Source organism: Moschus berezovskii, chromosome 12, assembly GCF_049115385.1.
Source record: "Moschus berezovskii isolate FMDL1 chromosome 12, NW_MosBer_1.0, whole genome shotgun sequence".
Taxonomy (NCBI): domain Eukaryota; kingdom Metazoa; phylum Chordata; class Mammalia; order Artiodactyla; family Moschidae; genus Moschus; species Moschus berezovskii.
Window position 1 is genome coordinate 3,647,223 of NC_142471.1, and position 22,153 is coordinate 3,669,375.

General features: G+C 41.1%; 1 protein-coding gene across 8 annotated transcripts in view; it reads right to left on the reverse strand.

Moving 5' to 3' along the window:
• The window catches only part of TTC13 (tetratricopeptide repeat domain 13), a 79,501-nt gene that overhangs the window by 16,315 nt on the left and 41,033 nt on the right, over positions 1-22,153 (reverse strand). For 4 of the 8 annotated variants that reach the window (XM_055425825.2, XM_055425826.2, XM_055425824.2 and 1 more), the window contains 9 exons: positions 20,621-20,727; positions 18,995-19,115; positions 18,386-18,468; positions 16,776-16,917; positions 16,290-16,464; positions 14,487-14,643; positions 3,326-3,456; positions 2,676-2,808; positions 2,078-2,170 (listed from right to left, as the gene is read on the reverse strand). In XM_055425825.2, coding sequence (XP_055281800.2) covers positions 2,078-2,170; positions 2,676-2,808; positions 3,326-3,456; positions 14,487-14,643; positions 16,290-16,464; positions 16,776-16,917; positions 18,386-18,468; positions 18,995-19,115; positions 20,621-20,727 — 1,142 coding nt within the window. The remainder of the gene's footprint in view (positions 1-2,077; positions 2,171-2,675; positions 2,809-3,325; positions 3,457-14,486; positions 14,644-16,289; positions 16,465-16,775; positions 16,918-18,385; positions 18,469-18,994; positions 19,116-20,620; positions 20,728-22,153) is intronic. The other 4 variants (XM_055425831.2, XM_055425829.2, XM_055425830.2 and 1 more) reach the window with 1 other exon arrangement.

The following is a 22,153-nucleotide window of genomic DNA, read 5'->3' on the forward strand; positions in this document are numbered from 1 at the left end:
AGCAATGAAGACCCAGGGCAGCCCCAAAAATAAATAAATTATTTTAAAAACAACAGCAACAGACCCTCTCAGAACCTTATGTATAGCCAACACGCTGACGCATGCGTCTAGCAGCACACACAGTCAACTACGCCCTAGACACAGCTCCCTGGGCTCCCCACTGGCGCGTCAAACATCAAGTTCAGGAACTCACTCCAGCTCCCAAACGTGCTCACCTGCTTTTTGCCCTGGGGCTTCCTGGCCTCCTGGGGCAACCACATCCCCACAGCTGCACACTCACCCTGACTTCTAACCCACCACCAGTGCTCCGACCCTGCCTTCTCGTGTCCACTCGTCCCCTCCGGCTCACTTTCACAGAGCTTTCCAGACCTCTGCACCAGCGCACCCGAACATTACACAACTTTCTAACCACTCCCTATCCCTTCAAGGGAAGTCACTGCCTTTGCCACCTGTGGCCAAAGTGATCATCCAGATGTACAAATCCATTCAGGTCACATCTCTGCTTCTGAGCTCTGAATGGCTATCATTTCCAGACAGAAAATGACTTAGCATGGGTATGTTAATTATTTGTTGAGGGAAAAAAGCTATTTATGTTTTGGCTACTGCTTATCTTTCTAGGGTTGATTTCTGACAGTCCCTTAACCATAAACTAATCACAGTTGTACGTCCCTGACCATGCCTAACTCACTGGTGTCGGGGTTGGCGGGGAGGGTGGTTGTTCATGCCTCATCCACCTCTCTCTGTTTTCCATCTATCCAAACAGCATCACCTGAGGCTGGACTGGGACCCCTGGCATCCTGTACACATGAGCAGCACAATCTCAGCATTACCTGGCAGCTCACTGGTCTGCCTCCCTCACTAAGCTATGAGTCTTCTGAAGTCAGGAGTTGTACTCCACTGCCACATCACCACCATGCAGCACAGCACATGGAGAATGGCCTTCAGTTAAAGCTAGTTGAGTCTACCTGTAAATGTCACAGATATTCTTTAAGAAACATGAATATACAAGTCACAGGGGAAAGGGAATGTATTTTCTAGAAATTAAAACAATAAATATCCTAATAACATTTCCATTAAATTCAATTGTTGAAGTTGTATAGTAGAATATTTTCCTGATTCAGGCTTCTGAAATTAGAAGCTTTCTAAATGTGATAAAACTACCATATTTGTAAAATTTAGCTAAAATTAAATGCAGTGGGTCCCCTTGGAGCTGCTGCTCTTTAATATTTGCTCATCATTTATTGAGAGGGTGGGATAACAGGGTGAGCACTTCACCCACACCCCTGACTTGTCAGAAGCCTCTGGACAAAACAAAAGTTCTCCAGTTAACCTGGCTCAGCCTCCCAGGAAGGCAGCTTAGCGCCCAGTGTCTTTGAAGCAAACCCTTTGTGTGCTGCAGGGTGGCTCAAGGGGGAAGCCTTTCCCTCACTACAAGAATTCTTTGAGCCACAATATTATAAGTACATAATATATTGGTAACGTAATGTCGTCCATCTAAGTACTTTCTATGATAATTTAGGACCATTCAAAGATGGACATCTAGGCAAAAATCTGGCATTCTACCCTTCAACTGAGTTCTGCATCAAAGAAACTGGAAAAGGGGCACAACACTTGTTTTTGCAACCAGGCCAGCTCAAAGGAACACAGGCAGTAACCTGCAGGCACAGGGCTGATCTGTGTCCAAAAGTCACCAAGAAAGGAGAAACGGGTTGCTTGCAGTCTCTGTAAATTGATTATTTAAGATAATCTCCTTGGACTTCCCTGGTGGTCCAGCTGTTAAGAATCAGCCTGCCAATGCAGGGACAGGGGTTTGATCGCTGGTCTGGGAAGATCCCACATGCCTCAGGGCAACTAAGTCCAAGAGCCACAACTACTGAGCCCTCATGCTGCAACGACGGAAGTCCGCACACCTAGAGCCTGTGCTCTGCAACGAGAGAAGCCACTTCTCACTCCAATGAGAAGCCTGGGCACCACAACTAGAGGAAGTCTGCATGTAGCGACAAAGACCCAGCACAGCCTAAACTAAAAAAAAAAAAACCTGCTACAAAAACAGGAGAGATAAATAGAATGTTCGTACCTGATTAAATTGATGTGGTTGTTAAAACCTCTGCTGAGACTTCGTGCTGGCATTTGATCCAACCACAACACTGGTTGGTCTGGGTCAGCAATCCTATAAAATAGAGCTTATTAAAAATGAAGACCTTAAAAACCTAGAAATGTTCAAAAGCATTAAAATAAAACATGTACAAGTCTTTGTGAAAGTGGGGAGAAAACAACTTCTCGTCCATTACATCTAAAAATATGAAACACAAACCTGCAAATTCCAAACATATTCCAACTGGACCAAGTAAGAAGTCAGTGCAGGTTTACCAGTGGAGCAGTGTTTTTCTCATGAAAATGAATAACAGCGGGAAACATAACTTATCAGATCTATTATTAGTTAATAAAGGAGGAGGAAATGGCAACCCACTCTAGTATTCTTGCCCAGAAAATCCCATGGACAGAGGAATCTAGCAGGCTACAGTCCATGGGGGTCCCAAAGAGTCAGACATGACTGAGTGCACATGCAACCACATTAGTTAATAAAACGGGATTCAGAACCTGCTAACTAGAGCAGACAACATTATATTACATTGATTAGATTTCTGGTTTATTTTCATTTAAATGCCAGTTACCGTCTCCATTTTACTGCGATGTCAAACATGTCTCTCCACTGCATCAGCCGTGTTTTCCCATTCATTCGAACCTTTGAATTCGTCCAGGTACGCTGTACAGCTTGCATGACTTCTAATGCTGCCAAACCCATGGCTAAGAGAAGGAAATATGGGGAAAACAGACTTTGTAAGTACCCTTTAGAGGGAATGATCTTCACCAACAACTCAATGAACAATTCAGGAATCATTATATTAAAAGAGGATCACAAGTATTGGTAATTCAACAAGACCAGAGATACATTACCATCATGGCGGCCTGACTAAACCTCAGCTCTATTAGAGGAAACTGGAGACAACCACAGACTTGTCTCCTCTCAATCCTGAAGGAACTGAGGTTCAAATCCCTCCTCACCCTATAGGAAGGAGATGGCTCTGGTGGATGAGCTGTCTGACTTAAAGCAGTAACTGATGACCTATATTCTACCTACACCAAAGCAACAGCATAAGAGCCAAAGCCAGAAGCATTCTTCTCTCAGAAGTCAGTATGAATGAATCTACTCATTTCTGTTCTTATCACCTGGAGATTTTGAGTAAGCACAACAAATGATTCTTTTCAAAAGTACAACACGGTTTAACAACCCTAGCTCCATTTTCAGATCGTTTTAAAATACCTCTGTGTATTCTCTTGTTTGGCAGGAAACCAGGTGTTTCGTATTGCATCAGGGATCCCAAACGATCAGCCACACAAATCAACTCCTGGACCTCAGGCTTGTAACTCTCAAAATTCTGATGTAACACATCTCTGGAAGAAACGTTACATACATGATAAACACTCTTACAACAGATACCTGGTTATCCAATTTCATTTGAAAAGCAGTCATCTCCTCCAGGGGAACCACAATTGAGAAAATTCTGACTACGTCATCTTTAATTCAGTACCCAACCAGACACAAGTTGAAAGGACTCTTTATGACAGTGCGAGCACAATGGCTGTCACGTGCTTGTTAGTAATGCTGGCAACTAGTTTGCAATCAGTTACTTTGTAAACTGCTCCGGAGCACATAACCTGCATGGACTGCCTCTTCTGACAGGTAACCAACCAATCAACCCCGGCAGTAAGTCCATCCCCTACCTGGGCTCCAAGTTATACTATGCCAAGTGTACTTGAGTGCGTATATGACTACTATTGTTTAACGGTCAACCTGCTAAAAGTTTTCTAACAAAGCCTGCAATTCTAAGTTACAGGCTGTGTTGGGGTCTCCAAGACCCCCCTGGGTTCAGTAATTCACAGGACTCCTGGGCGCTGTGAGAACACAGCACGGCTGTCAGAGGGAAAAGGCATGGAGAGGGAGCACGGGAATGAAGTCTAGAGGAAACCAAGCACACTTTCAGGACCCTGGGGAGACAGGTGGCACTAATCCCCCAAGTGAGATGCTCGTGAGATACTTTGCACCGGACACCGATCATGTGAACACACCTGCCCGGCAAGTACCCCAAGTCCCCAGAGGAGAGCAGATGTTCAGTGTGAATCACACCGTTCACATACAGGGCGCAGGCACTGGGGAGCCACTCTCAGTTCTGGGCACTTCAGGTGAGAGGAGATTCTGAAATCCCTGTTTCCAGTCACCAGCCTGGGGCCAGCCTGGTGACTGGCTTTCATACCCCCTGCTTTCTGCACCATGTATTTCTCTAAAAGGGGGTGCTGGAGAACATATATAGCCCTTTGAGCAACCTATTTTGTTTTTATTATCTTGATTATTGAAACTTACAAAAGCTTACAGTGTTATTACTCAACTGAAGAACCAAAATAATTATGTAGCTCCACCGATACGTGTTTGTCACTTTATTATCCTATTCTCCTGCCCCCCAGCAAGGTTCCTTACCTTGAATTTTCTGTTCACAATTTCCTTACCTTTACCTTTAAAAAGAATAGGTTACATATGTATATCTTTATTCTACAGTTTTGCTTATGAGCTTTATGGAAAAAATGATGTGACACTGAAATGTACCAACTTGCTGTTCTTACTCAACATTATATTGCAAAATTAGTCCACACTCTGACTTGGGTCATTTGTTTATACTGATGTAGAAAACCACGCTGTGTGACACATGTGCCCATTTTTCTGCTCATAAACATTTGGGATGACTCTGTTTCCAATTGTGAACAAATACTGCTCTCAACAGGTCTCCAGGTAGTTATGTGCGCAAGCATATGGTTTTCTCCTGAATATACACAGGAGCAGAACAAAAGACTGTAGGACATGCAAATGTTCAATTTTACATGACAATGAAAAGTGCTGCTGGCCAAAGTGAATGGAGTAGTCTATAGCCAAGTATGTAAAATCTCCCCTTGATCCTACTTTTGGTCAATATTACTATTATCAAACTTTGCAACATTTGTTTACCTAAGTGGGTGAAACATCTCATGTGGTCTTATGTTTGCCATTCATGTTTTCCCCTTGGAAAGATTATATCTATTCATGTCTTTTTAAAAAAATTTTAATTTTATTGGATTGACTAGTCGTTTTACAATGTTGTGTTAGTTTCTGCTGTACAGCAAAGTGAATCAGCTATATGTACACATATATCCCCTCTTTTTTGGATTTCCTTCCCATTCAGGTCACCACAGAGCATTAATTAAGTGGAGTTTCCTGTGGTATACAGCAGGTTCTCATTAGTTATCTATTTTATACATAGTATCAATAGCATATGTGTGTCAATCCCAATTTCCCAATTCATCCCATCCTCCTTTCCCCTCGGTATCCATACTCGGTGTCTGAGTCTCTACTTCTGCTTTGCAAATAAGCCCATCTATACGTTTTTCTAGATTCTACACATGTGTGTTAACACATGATATTTGTTTTTCTCTTCCTGACTTCACTCTGTATGAGTCTCTACAAATGAATCAATTCCATTCTAAACTTTTATGGCTGAGCAACATTCCATTGTATATATGTACATCTTCATCCATTCCTCTCTTGATGAACATTTAGTGCTACAGTGAACATCACAGTGCATGTGTCTTTCTGCTGCTGCTGCTGCTGCTAAGTCACTTCAGTCGTGTCCGACTCTGTGTGACCCCACAGACGGAAGCCCACCAGGCTCCCCCGTCCCTGGGATTCTTCAGGCAAGAACACTGGAGTGGGTTGCCATTTCCTTCTCCAATGTGTGAAAAGTGAAAGTGAAGTCGGTCAGTCGAGTCCGACCTTTAGCGACCCCACGGACTGCAGCCTACCAGGCTCCTCCATCCATGGGATTTTCTAGGCAAGAGTACTGGAGTGGCTTGCCATTGCCTTCTCCAAATTATGGTTTTCTCTAGGTATATACACAATAATGCGATTGCTGGTTCATTTGGCAGTTCTGTTTTTGATTTTCTAAGGAACCTCTGTACTGTCCCATTCTGAGAGTTGTCTTTTCATCTCGTTTATGGTTTTCTTTGCTGTGCAAAAGTTTTCAAGTTTAATTAGGTCCCACTTGCTTATTTTTGTTTTTATTCTTATTACTATAGGAGGTGGATCAAAAAAGATCTTGCTGCAACTTATGTCAAGGAGTTTTTCTGCTCATGCTTTCCTCTAAAAGTTTCATAGTGTCTGGCGTTCCATTTAGGTCTTCAATCCATCGTGAGTTTATTTTTGTATATGATGCTAGTGAGTGTCCTAATCTCACTCTTTTACATATAGCTGTCCAGTTTTCCCAGTACGACTTTCTGAAGAGGCTGCCTTTCCTCCACTGGATACCCTTGCCTCCTGTGTCAAAGATAGGGTGCCCATAGTGCGTGGCTTTATCTCTGGGCCTTCAGTTCTGTTCCACTCAACCTATATTTCTGTTTTTGGGCCAGTACTTGTCTTGATTATTATAGTATAGTCTGAAGTCAGGAAGGTTGATTCCTCTAGCTCCATTCTTCTTTCTCAAGATTGCTTTGGTTATTTGGGACCTTTTCTGTTTCCATACAAATTGCAAATTTTTTCCTAGTCCTGTGAAAGATGGCATTGGTAATGTGATAGAGATTGCTCCTAATCTGTAGCTTGCTTTGAGCAGTACAGTCATTTTCACAATACTGATTCTTCCAATCCAAGAACATAGTATATCTCTCTGTATCATCTTTGATTTCTTTCATCAATATCTTACAACTTTCTACATCTAGATCTTTTGCCTCCTTAGGTAGATTTATTCCTAGGTATTTTATTCTTTTTGTTGTAATGGTAAATGGGATTGTTTCCATATTTCTGATCTCTCATTGCTAGTGTACGGGAAGTTGAAGAGATTTCTGTGTATCAATTTTGTACCCTGTCACTTTTCTAGATTCACTGATGAGCTCTGGTAGTTTTCTGGTGGCTTCTTTAGGTTTTTCTATGTATACTATCATGTCATCTCAAAGAGTGACAGTTTTACTTCTTTTTCAATTTGGATTTCTTTTATTTTTTTTCTCTCACTGTCATGGCTGGGACTTTCAAAACTATGCTGAAAAAGAGAGGCAAGAGTGGACACCCTTGTATTGTTCCTGACCTTAGAGGAAACGCTTCCAGCTTTTCACCACTGAGAATCATGCTTGCTCTGGGTTTGTCGTATATGGCCTTTGTTATGTTGAGGTAGGTGCCCTCTATGCCCACTTTCTAGAGAGCGTTTTTTTATCATAAATGACTACTGATTTTTGTCAAAAGCTTTTTCTGCATCTACTGAGATAATCATATGGCTTTTATTCTTCAATTTGGTGTCTCACACTGATTTACATCCCTAGGATAAATCCCACTTGATCATGGTGTATCATCATTTTAATGTGTCGCTGGATTTGGCTTTCTGGCATTTTGTTGAGGATTTCTGCATCTATGTTCATCAGTGATACTGACATGTAACATTCTTTTTGTGTGTGACATCTTTGTCTGGTTTTGGTATCAGGGTGACAGTGGCCTTGTAGAATGAGTGTGGGAATGTTCCTCTCTCTGCAATTCTTTTGAAGAGTAAGGATTAGCTCTTCTCTTAATGTTTGATAGAATTTGCCAGTAAAGCCATGTGATCCTGGATTTTGTTTGTTTGAAGGCTTTTAATCACAGTTTTAACTCATTACTTATGACTGGCCTGTTGATAATTTTCTGATTTCTTCCTGGCTCAGTCTTAGAAGGCTGTATGTTTCTAAGGATTTGTCCATTTCTCCCAGGCTGTCCATTTTATTGGCATACAGTTGCCTATAGTAGTCTCTTTAATCCTTTGTATATCTGTGATGTCAGTTTTAAGTTCTCCTCTTTCAGTTCTAATTTTATTGATTTGAGTCCTCTCCTTTTCTTGATGAGTCTGGCTAAAGGTTTAACAATTTTGCTTTTCTTCTCAAAGAACCAGCTCTTCGTTTTATTGATCTTTGCTATTTTTTTCATTTCTATTTATTTCTGCTCTGATTTTTTATGATTTCTTTACTTCTACTATCCTTGGGTTTTATTTCTTCTTCTTTCTCTAGTTGTTTTAGATGTAAGGTCAGGTAGTTTATTTGAGATTTTTCTTTCATGAGGTAGAACTGTATTGCTATAAACTTCCCCCTTAGAACTGCTTTTGCCACATCCCATACGTTTTGGGCAGTTGCATTTCCATCGTCATTTGTTTCTAGGTATTTTTAAATTTCCTCTTTGATGTCTCAGTGATCTCTTGGTTATTTAGTAGGAAGCTACTGTTTAGCTTCCATGTGTTTGTGTTTTTTACAGTTTTTTCCTGTAATTAATTTCTAATCTCATAGTGTGATGGTTGGAAAAGATGCTTCATATGATGTCAATTTCCTTAAATTTACTGAGGCTTGTTGTGTCACTCAAGATGTGATCTATCCTGTAGAATGTTTCATGTGCCCTTGAGAAGACGGTGTATGCTGCTTTCAGAGGGAATATCCTATAAATATCAAGTCTCTCTGGTCTAATGTGTCATTTAACGCTTGTGTTTCCTTGTTAATTTTCTATCTGAATGATCTTTCCATTGGTATAAGTTGTGTATTAAAGTGCCCCACTATTATCGTGCAGATTTCCCCTTTCATGGCTGTTAGTATCTGCCTTATATATTGAGGTGCTCCTATGTTGGGTGCAAAAATATTTCCCATTGTTACATCTTCTTGGATTGATCCCGTGATCATTACGCAGTGTCCTTCTTTGTCTCCTGCAGTAGTCTTTAAAGACTACTTTGTCTGATATGAGTATCGCTCCTCTAGTTTTCTTCTGATTTCTATTTTCATAGAGTATCTTCTTCCGTCCCCCCCCTTTCAGTCTGTACGGGCCCTAGGTCTGAAGTGAGTCTCTTGTAGAGTGCATACACGCACGTCTTGTTTCTGTATCCCTCTGATTTCTATTATCATGGAGTATCTTCTTCCGTCCCCCCCTTTCAGTCTGTACGGGCCCTAGGTCTGAAGTGAGTCTCTTGTAGAGCGCATACACGCAGGTCTTGTGTCTGTATCCCTTCAGACGGTCTATGTCTTTTGGCTGGAGCATTTAACCCATCCTCATTTAAGGTACTCACTGATATATATGCTCCTCTGAACATTTTCTTAATGTTTTGGGTTTGTTTTTGTAGTTTTTCTATTCTTGTGTTTCCCACCTAGAAAAGTTCCTTTAGCATTTGTTGTAAACATGGTCTGGTGGAGAGCTTAATTCTCTTAGCTTTGGCTAATCTGTAAAGATTTGATTTCTCTGTCAAATCTGAATGAGATCCTTACTAGGTACAGTAATCTTGACTGCATATTTTATTTTTTCATTACTTTAAATATGTTCTGCCACTCCTGTCTGGCCTGCAGAGTTTCTGCTGAAAAATCAGCTGATAACCTTATGGGGATTCCCTTGTATGTTATTTTTTACTTTTCTCTTCCTGTTTTTAATATTTTTTCTTTGTATTTAATTTTTGTTAGCTTGATTAACATGTCTTGATGTGCTTCCCCTAGGGTTTATGCTATATGATACTCTCTGTGCTTCCTGGACTTGGGTGACTATTTCCTTTCCCGTGTTAGGGAAGTTTTTGTCCACAGTCTCTTCAAATATTTTCTCAGGCCCTTTCCCTTTCTCTTCTTCTGGGACCCTTATAACTCAAATGTTAGTGTGTTTAAGTTGTCCCAGAGGTCTCTGAGACTGTTTCTATTTCTTTTCATTCTTTTTTCTTTCTTCTGCTCCCTGGCAGTTATTTCTACCACTCTATCTTCCAGCTTTCTTATCCATTCTTCTCCCTCAGGTAGTCTGCTATCGTTTCCTTCTACTGTATTTTTCATTTTAGTTACTGTCTGTTCATCACTGACTATTCTTTACTCCTCACAGATCATTGTTAAACATTGCTTGTTTCTTATCAATTAGTGCTCCCACTCTATTTCCAAGATCTTGAATCATCTTTACTATCACTACACTGAATTCTTTTCCAGGTAAGTTGTCTATTTCCTCTTCCTATTTATTTGGTCCGTTGGGATTTTACCTTGCTCCTTTGTCTGCAACATATTTCACTGCCATTTTATTTTGTCTAACCTACTGTGCAGAGTGGTTGTTCCTTTTGCTTCTGTTGTCTGCCCCTTGATGAGTGAGGCTGGTCCAGGGGCTTGTGCAGACCTCCTGGTGGGAGGGACTGACGCCTGTGCTCTGGTGGGTAGAGCTGAGTTTTTTCCCCGTGATGGGCAGGGCCATGTCAGACGGTGTGTTTTGGGGTGTCTGTGAGCTTAATACAGCTTAGGCAGCCTGTCTGTTGATAGGCGGGGCTGCGGTCCTGTCCTGCCAGTTGTTTGGCACGTCCAGCACTGGAGCCTGAAGGCAGATGCGTGAAGACAAGTCTTGGCATTGAGATGGATGCCTCCTGGAGAGAGCACATGCCAATTACTATCCCCTGGGGTGAGGAATTCTCTGGCGGTCCAGCATCCAGGACTCAGCACTCCCACTCTGGAGGCCTAAACTTGAACCCTGACCAGTGGACCAAGAGCCTGCAAGCCATGCACTGCAGCCAGAGAAAACAGAAAGAAAAAAGAATAAAACAAATAAAACCCTAGACAAATAGCAAAAACCAAACCAAACACACAGTACCAACAACACAACACATATACAGAAGAAAAAAGAGAAGAAAACAATTAAACAGACATAACAAATCCAAGAGAAATGATAACAACAAAACCAAACAGAAACAAAGAAGCAGACAGAAAAGAATAGAAGGGAAAAAAAAAAAGAGAACAAAGAATTAAAAAATGAGAACAATCAATAAGGACTAAACTAATAAAAACAGAAAAAGAAAACATATATAGAAAGGAAATAAACAAAAAAGTGAAGATAACATAAAAGAAACCTATAAAAACAATCAAAAAGAAAGAGGAAAAAAATAAAGGAATAAACAAAGAACAAAAAGAAAAAACAAGAAAAAAAAGTAAAAATGGAAAATAAAAGTATATATTCGAAAAACTGGTAAAAATAAAACATTACCGCCAACAACTGAACAAAATGAAACAAACAAAAAATAACAGTAATAAGAATATTTTCCTGGGGCCTCCTCTGTCGGTATCCTCACTCTCACAGTGGGCCAGACCCAGTCCCCGCCTCCCCAGGAGGCCCTCCCATACCTCTAGGTAGGTCTCTGGACCTGCCCAGTGGGCACTCTGGGCTAGCCCAGGCTCTGACCTGGCCTGACTCCCACATGTGCTTACCCTCAAAGTCCACTGCTGCCTGACCTCATTTGTGGGAATAGTTGTCCTCTCAGGTGCTCCACAGACACAGGATTTACCAAGCTGATCTCAGGAATGTAACTTGTGGCTTGAGCATCTGGACAGAGAGATTTCTGTTCCTTTTCCTTAGTTGCCCCACCCCTGGGGCTCAGTTTTGGTTTTGGCCCCCAACCCTGAACGTGCACCACCCTCTCGCATCTGTTTCCCGCCTAGGTGAGAAGGAATGAAAACGGTGGCTGATTGGGACACACTCCCTCAGGCTGATGAGGGGTACAGCATCCGCAACTAGGGCTTGCATGAGTTGCCTGCAGTGGCAGGGGCCAGCAGGCAGGGCAACAGCCTAGGATGCAGTCACTCTGGTGGGGGCTTCTTCCACCGCTGGTGGTGGCAGAGGCTGGCATGTGGGGGATGCGGCAGGCCCACGTCTCCCACGCCTCTCAACAATGGTGCCTTGTTTCCTAGGCAGACTATGCTTCCGCCAGGGCCATTCCCCGCAACGGAGCCCCTCACTTCTGGCCCCTGCTGTATCTGCTCAGGCAACAGTATTCCTTTTCCCAGATCTGCTCTCTTTTTAACTCCATGCTTTAGCACTCAGCCTCTGCCAGCATTGGTGGATTTTTGTCTCAGGCAGGAGCGCTCAAGGGGGCCTTGACAAGGGCACTGCTTCGGACCCCAGAGCCTACCTGGGCAGAGGAGGCCTTAGCTTAAGGGGTGGGCAAGCCTGCTCAGATGGCTGCCCCTTCCAATGTCCGCAGAGGCATAAGCCAGCACGTATGGAAGGGGGTTGGAATGGCCACCCTGCCCCTTGCATGCCACTCAACAATGAAGCCTTACTTCTATGGAGTCTTGGACATTTTCCACAAACTTTCCCAGCTTTGGAGCCCATTACTCCTTTCCCTACAGGCTGTCTCTTCAAAGACAACAGCTGTTCCCCGCCTGGGTCTGCATCCCAAACCCCGCTTTCCAGCATGCATGACTCACAGCTCAGGGTGGGATGTGCAGAGCTGCAGCACAGACCATGAAAGCAGTTCTTACTTTGTCCTACCTTCGACAGACCATCGTTGTGTTCTCCTTTGACCCCCGAAAGGTCTCTTTCTATTCCCAGCTGATTTTCCCACCATGAGGGAATTTGTCTGAGTGTGGGGACTTCCCCTCACCTTCGGCTTCCCACCAGGGTTGCCAGTCCTTTTTTTGATTCCTCTTTTTTTTTTCTTTGCTCTTTCATCCTACTTGGTTGTAAGGGCATTTTTCCTGTTCTTTTAGGTGTCCAAAGTCTTCCACTAACATTCAGCAGGTGCTCTGTGAGAACCGTTCCGTTTGTAGATGTATTCTTGATGCACTTGTCAGGAGCGACAAATTTCGTGTCCTTCTATTCCACCATCCTGACTCCCTCCTACCTGTTCATGTCTTTTGCACTTCTTTAACTTGGAATGGGTTTTTTGACTTTTACTTTTTAATTTGTATAAACCGTTGGTGTTGAAAGGTTTACAATCTAGTGATTGACCCTAGGTGATGTGACTTTCCTATTTTTAAGGATTTTCTCTTTACCCTAGGTGTTCTTCCGTTACTTATGGTATATCTGAATGGATTTCTTTGTATTTACCCCACGCTTTAGAAAAACTATAGATTTACTAATAAGTTTCCTTTGTCCTGAAAAATTCTTGGCTATTATTTCTTCAAACATTGCCTCTCCTCTATTTTCTCCTTCCGAAGTTTCAATTAGATACGTGTTAGCCCTTCTTACAGTTTACACACTTCTCTCTTTCAAGTTTTCCAACTCCTCGACTCTGTGCCCCACTCTGGATACTTCCTAACGCTCCATCTTCCAATCCTGCGATCTCTTCTCAGCTATAGCAAATCTGCTTTTTAGTCTGTATACTGAATTCTACACTTCAATGACTGTATTTTCTATTTCCAGAGCATCTAATTATTTTTCAACCTGGTCTTTTATAATCTCATGTTTCTTGCTCATGTTTATGATTTCTTCATAACTTCTTTAAGCACTTCATCTGGAGTTATTGTAGAGTTTGTATTCAACAATTTCAATATGTGAAGTCCATAAGGGTTAAAGTCTATTGTTTGTTGTTTCTATAGATTCTCATAAATGACTTTGGTCATCTTGGTTTTGATTCTCATGCTAATGATCTTAAGCTGTGGGAATACTTGAGGGCACAAATTGGCACCAATGTCTTCCCAGGATTTTTATCTGCTTCCATTGAGACTGTGGGAATGCCTCCAATACTGGATCACTTTAGCCCCTGGAAGGTCAGCAAACCCATCCTGCTCATGCTTCAAGGCACTCCACTGGGTAGGATATTTTTCCTTTAATATGTGTTTACCACCCATCACTCTGGTCGAATATCTTCTCTTTTTTTTTAAGCATTAGGGGGCTGATCTTTACAGATTTTTTCCTAATTTTTAAGGCACCTAGACTCCCAGGAATTAATTTCTATTCTAAATCTAATTCTTCTATGATGAGACAGCCTTTTAGCAGATCTATTCTGCCATACTGTAGCAGTATTGGCCAGCACTCTAATTTCAAACTTTTAATATGTTAAGAAATTTGTTTTAAAGTGATACGTTAAAAAAAAATAATGCATATCAAAGGCTACCAAGAATTATAAGTACATTTGAAGTCTGAAAGTACCCTAAATTACCATGGAATGCTGGGCTAAAAGAAATCACATTTGTAGGGCAGGAACAGAGACACCGATGTAGAGAAAGGACTTATAGACACAGCGGGGTGGGGAGAAGAGGGTGGGATGAATTGAGAGTAGCACTGACATACAAACATTACAATGTGGAAAACAGGTAGCTAGTGGGAAGTTGCTATTACAGCACAGGGAGCTCATCTTGGTGCTCTCTGATGACCCGGAAGGGTGGGATAGCGGGAGGAAGGGAGGCTCAAAAGGGAGGGGATATGCATATATATCAGTTGATTCACACTGCTGTATAGCAGAAATCAACAGAATACTATAAAGCAATTATCTTCCAATTAAAAATGTTTTTAAAAAGGAAATCATATATCCAAAGGTAAACTGAAAGAGGTGTTTCCAGACATATAAAATTAAAAAATAAAGTCATCAGAAACATGGATAGAAAGCTATTATCAGGCAAGAGATGTTATGATGAACTTAACAGCTTGGTGTTAAAAAAGAAAAAAAGTCTTCATTTAAATAACTCACTTTATGTGGGGTTGCAGCCCTGGCTGCTCTTCATAGTCTTCTATGAGGAAAGGCAGATTCTTAGCCCAGTGGTCTTTAAAGCTTCCAGGCAGATCCACATCAATGTTATATTCCGTTAGGGGAGTATCAAGATGTGCATGAAGATATCGAGAATACTCTGCAGATAGGAAATGAGATCTGACACACCCAAATATGCTGAAACAGTTTTTCAGTTCAGTTCAGTCGCTCAGTCGTGTCCGACTCTTTGCAGCTAACCATAATTGTTTATAGCCAATCTGTACAAAGTACAAATACTTCATAAAAAACTGTTCTTTAATTACAAGAATTCTAAGTGGAAACTCCAAATTTTAGCAAGTCACTATTATATGATAATGGAGGTACCCTGCCACTGACTTAAGTTATTACCAGGGGCAAATACAAACCAGTCCATCTGGGTCCACTTTGCCTAAACTTTAACCACCTTTCCATAAGCAAGAGGAAAGATCTCACTACTCAATTCCAGAGTCTGGGAATGCTAGTTCAGTGTAAGACAGAGCCTGGTTCCTTGTCAACTGATAGATGTACTGACTGTGTATGCAATTTCATCAACTGACTGACCAACTGCTGCTTGCCTCTAGGGAAGCAGTACAGAAAGAACCAGGATATTGGGCGCCCCCATCTTTAGTCTATGGCTCGCAAGTCCAAGTTCTCCTAAACCAGAAAAAAGAGGGAATTACAACTTAGAGTAAAGAGCTGTGCTGTCCAAAACGTAGTCCCTAGCAGCTGGCTAGTCCCTAGCAGCTGGCTATTGAGAACTTTAGATGTGGCTGAGAAACTGAACTTTAAATTTTACTTAATTAGAAATTTAAACTTAAAACTGATGTTTTATTCAATTATTAGAAAACTGCAATATGTTTGGAATAACTTGCATATATCAGTCTATTTTTCTAACTTTAAATTTTATTAAATCTAAATTCAGACCAAGTATTTCCAATGAAAATTTAGCATCCAAATTGAGATGAACTATAATATATACTGTATTCAAAGACTAGTACAAAGAAATGTAAAAGAGCCAATAGTGTTTTCATAATAACAATAATATGCTGAATTGATATTGTAGAGGTACTGAGTTAAATAAGACAATATATTATTAAAATGAATTCCACCTGTTTGTTTTTACTTTTTTAACATGGCTATGTAATTTAAAATTGCATACATGGCTTGCAATTTTTTCACTTGGACAGTGCTGTAATAGAGGGCTACTGAAAAAGGGAAGGGAAGAGATAAAATAAATGTCTGGGCTTTACATGAAAAATAAAAATGTCTATGCATAGCAGAAAAAGGGTAAGACTGACTAATAAAAGATTTGCTTTCATTTTCATCTGAATTTAAGTTCTCCAAAATATGTGAGAATTCTGATAGGAAGGAATTGACAGATCAAAGATACTAAGTTCTTATTTAACAGTGAAAACTTAAGATTACTTTCCTGTCATTGCTATATTTTTGGATGAGATGTGACAAGACAAGGATACCCAGATGACTGTCATATTTAGTTCAAAATACATTGTTTTTACATAAGTAAAACTTTTTAATTTTAGAAAGAAAAAAATGTGAGGAAGAGGCCAAAAAAAAGACCAACACTGGCTTTCAGGAGATAACGGGCGCTCTAGTCCAGATACCACCACTGCCCAGGGGGTGGCTGGGGCAAGTCACCCAGCTTCCCTGAGACTCAACTGCCTAACAGGTAACACCAGAGACAAGCAGTATGATTCCTGCAGCTCTAAGCACTCATACAGTCAATGACTCTGCAGCTGTTGGACTTACCTCGGAGATATTTCACTTTAAGGTACTCTGGGCTGGCCTTTTGGCCTGGGAGAGGGTCATTTAGCATAACTTTAGTTTGCGCTTTTATCCCTTCATAAAACTGTCCCATTGCCACGTGGCTGAGTCCTTTCATGTACTGGCACACCTCATTATAGGGCTCCAGCTGCAGACATCGCTGAGGCATTGAAGGAAAAAAGGCTGTATTAGAATCCATACAGTTTAGGAACCTTTAAAGTGGAATTATATAATCTTTAATCTGGAATTATAAACTGGAATTAGGAAAGTTTTCCCTCCAGGTTAAATCAGACCAAATACACACTCTGTAAATCAGTCTGTTGGTTAAGGCAATGGTTCTTTCCTCTTTCTTTTTGTTGAAGTCTAAACACTATTCTTGACCGCCCCCACCAACTCCACTCATTTCATGAAACTTTGTAGAAGAATAATACAAAATTGCAGTTCCAGTGCTTCTCTCTTATGGATACTCACCTTGAAGTTCTTAAGGGCTTCATGTAAGCTGCCATGGTGATAAAGCATCATTCCGCGGAGCTGGAGGGTCTGCACGTGATTTTGGTTGAGCAACAGAGCCTTCTGAAAGCTCTCAGTGGCTGCTTCAAAATTGCCCAGTTCCCTAGGTATTTAACAACAGTGATGAACATAATACAGGCGTTTTAGTCAACATACAGAATTAAGTTACCCTCAGAATTATGATCCAATCTGTAAATAAGATACTTTAATGTGGGTGTTTGCTTTTTTATTTTACCAAATTCACGTTTAAAATTTACTTTTTCTGTTAAGTTACTTCAGTTGCTGCTACTGCTGCTAAGTCACTTCAGTCGTGTCCAACTCTGTGTGACCCCATAGATGGAAGTTACTTCAGTTAAAATCTAATAAATCATTATCTAATTTAAATTTTGAAATAAGAAGTATATTTTAGAACTGTGGTCATTTCAGAGTGAAAATGGTTATTATTGACCAGCCTTGCCTTATTTTGTATATTAAAAATTTTATAAATGATAGAAGCTTTAAAATATCCCATGTCAATTTTATATAAACAATAAATACATAAAATATATATATAACACCCACTTACATTTATACAGCACTTTACTATTTCCTAGGTGTTTCCAGATCTGTTTTCAACTTATATTCCCAACAATTCCATGGGACAGGACAGATAAACACCATCCCTTAAGCCTAGAATGAATCCAAACACACTTTCTCCAAGTCAGTATAAGAAACTTTTTCTAACTATGAAGTCAGATAAATAAGCTCTTGAATTAAATCCTTTTTGAGTAAGGCACCTAACAGTTTCACAGGAGATTTCTGTCACTATCTCTTTCCTAACATTTATAGTACCTTTATACAGGTCAGAATGCTAAAAAAATTTTTCATACCAAAAGTCAGAATAGCCTTGATGGTCAGAGTAATGCATTTAGTAAGGAAGCCAAGCCTCGCTGCTTGTTCCTGACAGAGATGCAACATACTTGTGACATCTCCATCTCGCAATTCTAGGATCTTTAAACAGATCCTCGTGATGTGGTATTAACCTTAGTTGACTCACTGGAAACGACTCTGATGCTGGGTAAGATTGGGGGTGGGAGGAGAAGGGGACGAGAGAATGAGATGGCTGGATGGCATCACCGACTCGATGGACATGAGTTTGAGTGAACTCTGGGAGTTGGTGATGGACAGCGAGGCCTGGCGTGATGCGATTCATGGTTCGCAAAGAGTCAGACATGACTGAGCGACTGAACTGAACTGAACTGAACTGCCTAAAAAAGGCAGCATCATCCGTAACTCAACACCTTAGAATGCCACTATTCAAAGCACCTATGTTGGAAGGACTAATGTTTTCTCGGCCAATATATACAGACCAAGGTTATTTTAGGGCACAGTAACATGCATTATAGTATCCTCTTACCCATGGTTTTTTCTATGCCCAGAGAAGATCTCAACAAGTATGTGAACACCTATGTGATTTACAACAACCATCTCTTTCGGTTAAGAAACGCATTTTTAAAAACCAGATCCCCATTACGAGAGGCTATCCCACTATACACCCTCCCTCCTACCCCGAGTATTGGTGCTTTACTCACCTGTAGGCCTGTCCCAGGCTTTTATATGCATCAATAAAATCAACTTTCTGCTTCAGAGCTTCTTTGAAGGATTCAATTGCTTCCTATAAAAAGAACACAGAAAATTATTTCATTTGCTTACTGTTAAAATTGAGTTTCTCTCAAAGTACTAAAGGACTAATACAGTATATATAAAGTACATGGTCTCTGAGTGATTTTTTCAAAACAGGAGGACTTAAAGGGAGGTAGAAACTACAATAAACTATGGGGATTTAATTTCAATAGTAAACAAATACATTACTATGAACAACAACAGAGCCTTAAGTTTCTCCTTTCAAAATGGGAAAACAGCTTCTGTTTTTCATTAGGACTTTGACTACCAATAACACCTTCATTTTAGTATCATTTACTTAATAAAAACTCTATAGAACAAAAGTACGCCTAACAGCTGCATGAAATAATCTAAAATGATCACAACTGGCAGCGTTTGAAATTAAACCAACAAGAGACACAAAAAAGCAAGCCCAACATGAAATTATTGATAAAACAAGAAAAAAGGCTCCTAGGATAGCTACTGAAGGATTCCCATGATCTACAAGGGAAAAGAAAGCATAAAAATAAAAGAGAAACCTTCAAGTTGGGGAGGGGTGCATGGCTCCTGCCAGCACAGCTCCAGGAGGCACTAAGGTTCCAGAGCTGCACATACTGTGCTCTTGGGGGGAGCCCTGGATGCAAAGGGACTCTGCAGAAACTGGTGATAAAACATGCCACTGTTTCAGAATAAACATCCTAGGCTTACACTGGGTATTCAATGTTCTTTTCATTGTGATGTTATTTATTGTAATAAAAAATTACACAGATATTTCACACATTTCTCAAGGAAAAGACATATCTTACTTAATGGCTGTAAAATATCACAACTTCTAAGAGCATAATTGAGAAAAAACTTAAAAACCTCTGGCATAGATCATTTCAACCCAATTAGATAATTCATAGCAGAAAATCATTAGAGGTATCAAATGCCTTGCACATGGTAGGCACTCAATAAATATTTAATGCCCTGGTAGGTACACAAAATAGTTTTGCAAAAGTTACACAATATTGAGTCTTTTCAGAAAGTCATTCATCCCCTGCTTCTTGATTTTCTCAGGGGAGGCCAGCAGGGCAAGAGAGGCTGGCTTTGAAACTCTTCAAAGGCAATACTGGAGACAAAACCTCCTCATTAAGGAATCTCACTGAATAGCTACTGTTTGGGAGACAGATAAAAATGGATAATTTTTTAACATTGAAGAAATGTTAAAGACCACTCTTAATTAGGCTACCTGCTATGACATAGTCTTCATCTTTCAGGATTTTTACAACTGCATTTTTAATTCAACAAACATGTATTGAGCGCCTACTATGTGCCAGGGACAGCAGGAGGTAAGGGGACATGAAGATGGGCAGGTCATCATCTCTGTCCTCTGAGAACTCGCAGTATCATTAGAAAGCCAGTTATGTAACCAGGTGACTAGAATACAAACTAAGAGCTACAACAGAGATAGGAGTAAAAGTCTCTGGGGAAAAAAAGAGAAAGAAACAACTGACTGAGCCTGGGAGAGCAGAAGAGGCTACAGGGAGGAGGTGACAGCCGAGCGGGGTCTTAAAGCACGAGGAGCTTGGTAAAGAAAGGCGGCAGCTTGGACGGGGGAGGTGGAACCACGCAGGGGCAGTCAGAGGGGCAGGGGCGCAGGGCGCACGGGGAGGAGAGGGGGAAACGGAGGGCCTCTGCCAGGCTCCAGTCTGGGAGCTGCCCTGAAGCAACGAGGACTGAGGGCTGTGAGGAGGGGGACACCTCACAAAGTTTACTCTTCAGGGAGATGATAGCTGCTGGCAAACACGGAAAAGGCACACTGGAGAGGGGGAAGGATGGAACCCAGGGAAGAGGCGGCTGTGGTGGTCCAGGCGAGGGGTAATCAAAGCTCAGACTGAGACAGTGTCTCTGAGGAGAGAAAAGAAGGGTCGGATTCAGGAGAGGTTTTCAAAAGGCACACTAAGAATGTGGTGGCTATCTGGGGATGAGGGAGAGGAGTGGCAGGAAGAGCTTAGGCTGGGAGCCTGGGCAGAGGGCAGGGCTTAACCATCGTGAGGACGCACGGAAGACGGACAGCCGTGGGGCGGGGGAGGGTGTGAGTCCACCGGGACGTGTGAAGCCTGGAGCATTTGTGGACGTCTACTGGAGATGCCCAGGGGACATCTGCTGCCCACTGCACTTACAGCATGCTTGGACGCCACAGTTCTTCAAAGTCTGATTTCTCTTCAGCTTTTAAGAGTCTTTGGTTTCGGGGTTCCTGTCTAATCACTGCACAGCTCTCTACCTCATTCTGCCAAAGAGGGGACATAGCAGAATCAAGATTTTAAGCCATTGGGAACAAAGAAACTACGTTTGTTGAGCCTATCTCTAAGCACGTGAACTGGCTCTGAAGTCGTCTGCATAGCAAATGCAATCACCACCATTTAAGAAGCCATCTTCCTTACTAGCTGCGAGGCGGCCATCACCCTGGGATTGCTCAGCATAACTGAACAGATCCGTAACAGGTAACCCTCAAAGTAAAGGCTTATAAAAATGTGTGTTCAGAATATACCATTTTTGAAACATCCGTACAAAATGAGTAGAATTCAACAGAAAAGTTTCTGCTGTTTTTATTACCTAGGAATATCCAAAATGTCTGATATATCTACTGAATTGGACAACCGTGAAATTTGTCATGTAATATACCCTAATATATTTCTAATGTATTATATCATATATTAAATAAGCAACCGTCCACTTAATTTCAGGACTATTGACCTGGAGAGACCACCCTTAGGATACAAAGATAGCTGAGACTCGTTGGTCCATTTAATACTTTGTCTCTACATTTAACAAGAAAAAGACAGATATCTAAACTAGGTTCATTAATTTAATTAAGGCATTTCACCACTCAGTTTTCCAATCTCTGTAACGGGGACACCCTCTGCTCCTTCTACACATCATGGGGATGCCGTTGGGATGAATGAGACAATACGTAAACACTCTGACTTCCTCGGACAGCAGATCTACAAAATGCAAAAAGAAAGTACCCATCTATTACACACATCACTGCTGTGTTGGTGAGCGTGGGGAAAAGAAGGAAAGCCCAAACCGCCTGGTGAGACTGCTTCACTGGGGGCTTCTAACACGCAGAGGATGAAAGCATTTCATCAGGTTTTCATCAGGCAGATGTGAAACGGACAAAACTGAATTTGAGTCCATGTTTGGTTTCTAGTCAGTGTCTCTATTACCACTCTTTTCTGAAAAAATTCTTTTTGAAATAACACAAAGGGCCCTTCTTGCCTACATTCCTAAATGTGGCTTAAAAGTGAAATCAACTGTTTACGTTTACTTTAAAAAAATAGTTTTACCCTCTCAGTACTGATAATTGGCATTTTTCTCTATTTCAAATTTCTTTCTCCTCCATGTGATACTCAAGGGATAGATCCTGAACACAGTATTGTAATTCTGAATTTTTTAATTGAAGGTGACTTGAAGGTGAAGAGAATATGAGAGGAATAGACGGCAGAGACAAAATAAACTGGAAGAAATCATCTGGAAGCTGCTCAAAGCACATTTTAAATAACTCAAAGCCTGCACTGACTGTCTGAATCTGAGGGGGACAGAAAGGGTCCTTATTAGGACCACCTCTGCACACTTGCAAATATGGAGATGAAGTATATGAAATAAGATTTGCAAAATTAATTCTAGTTTGGTTTTTAATGGATGGGAGTTAT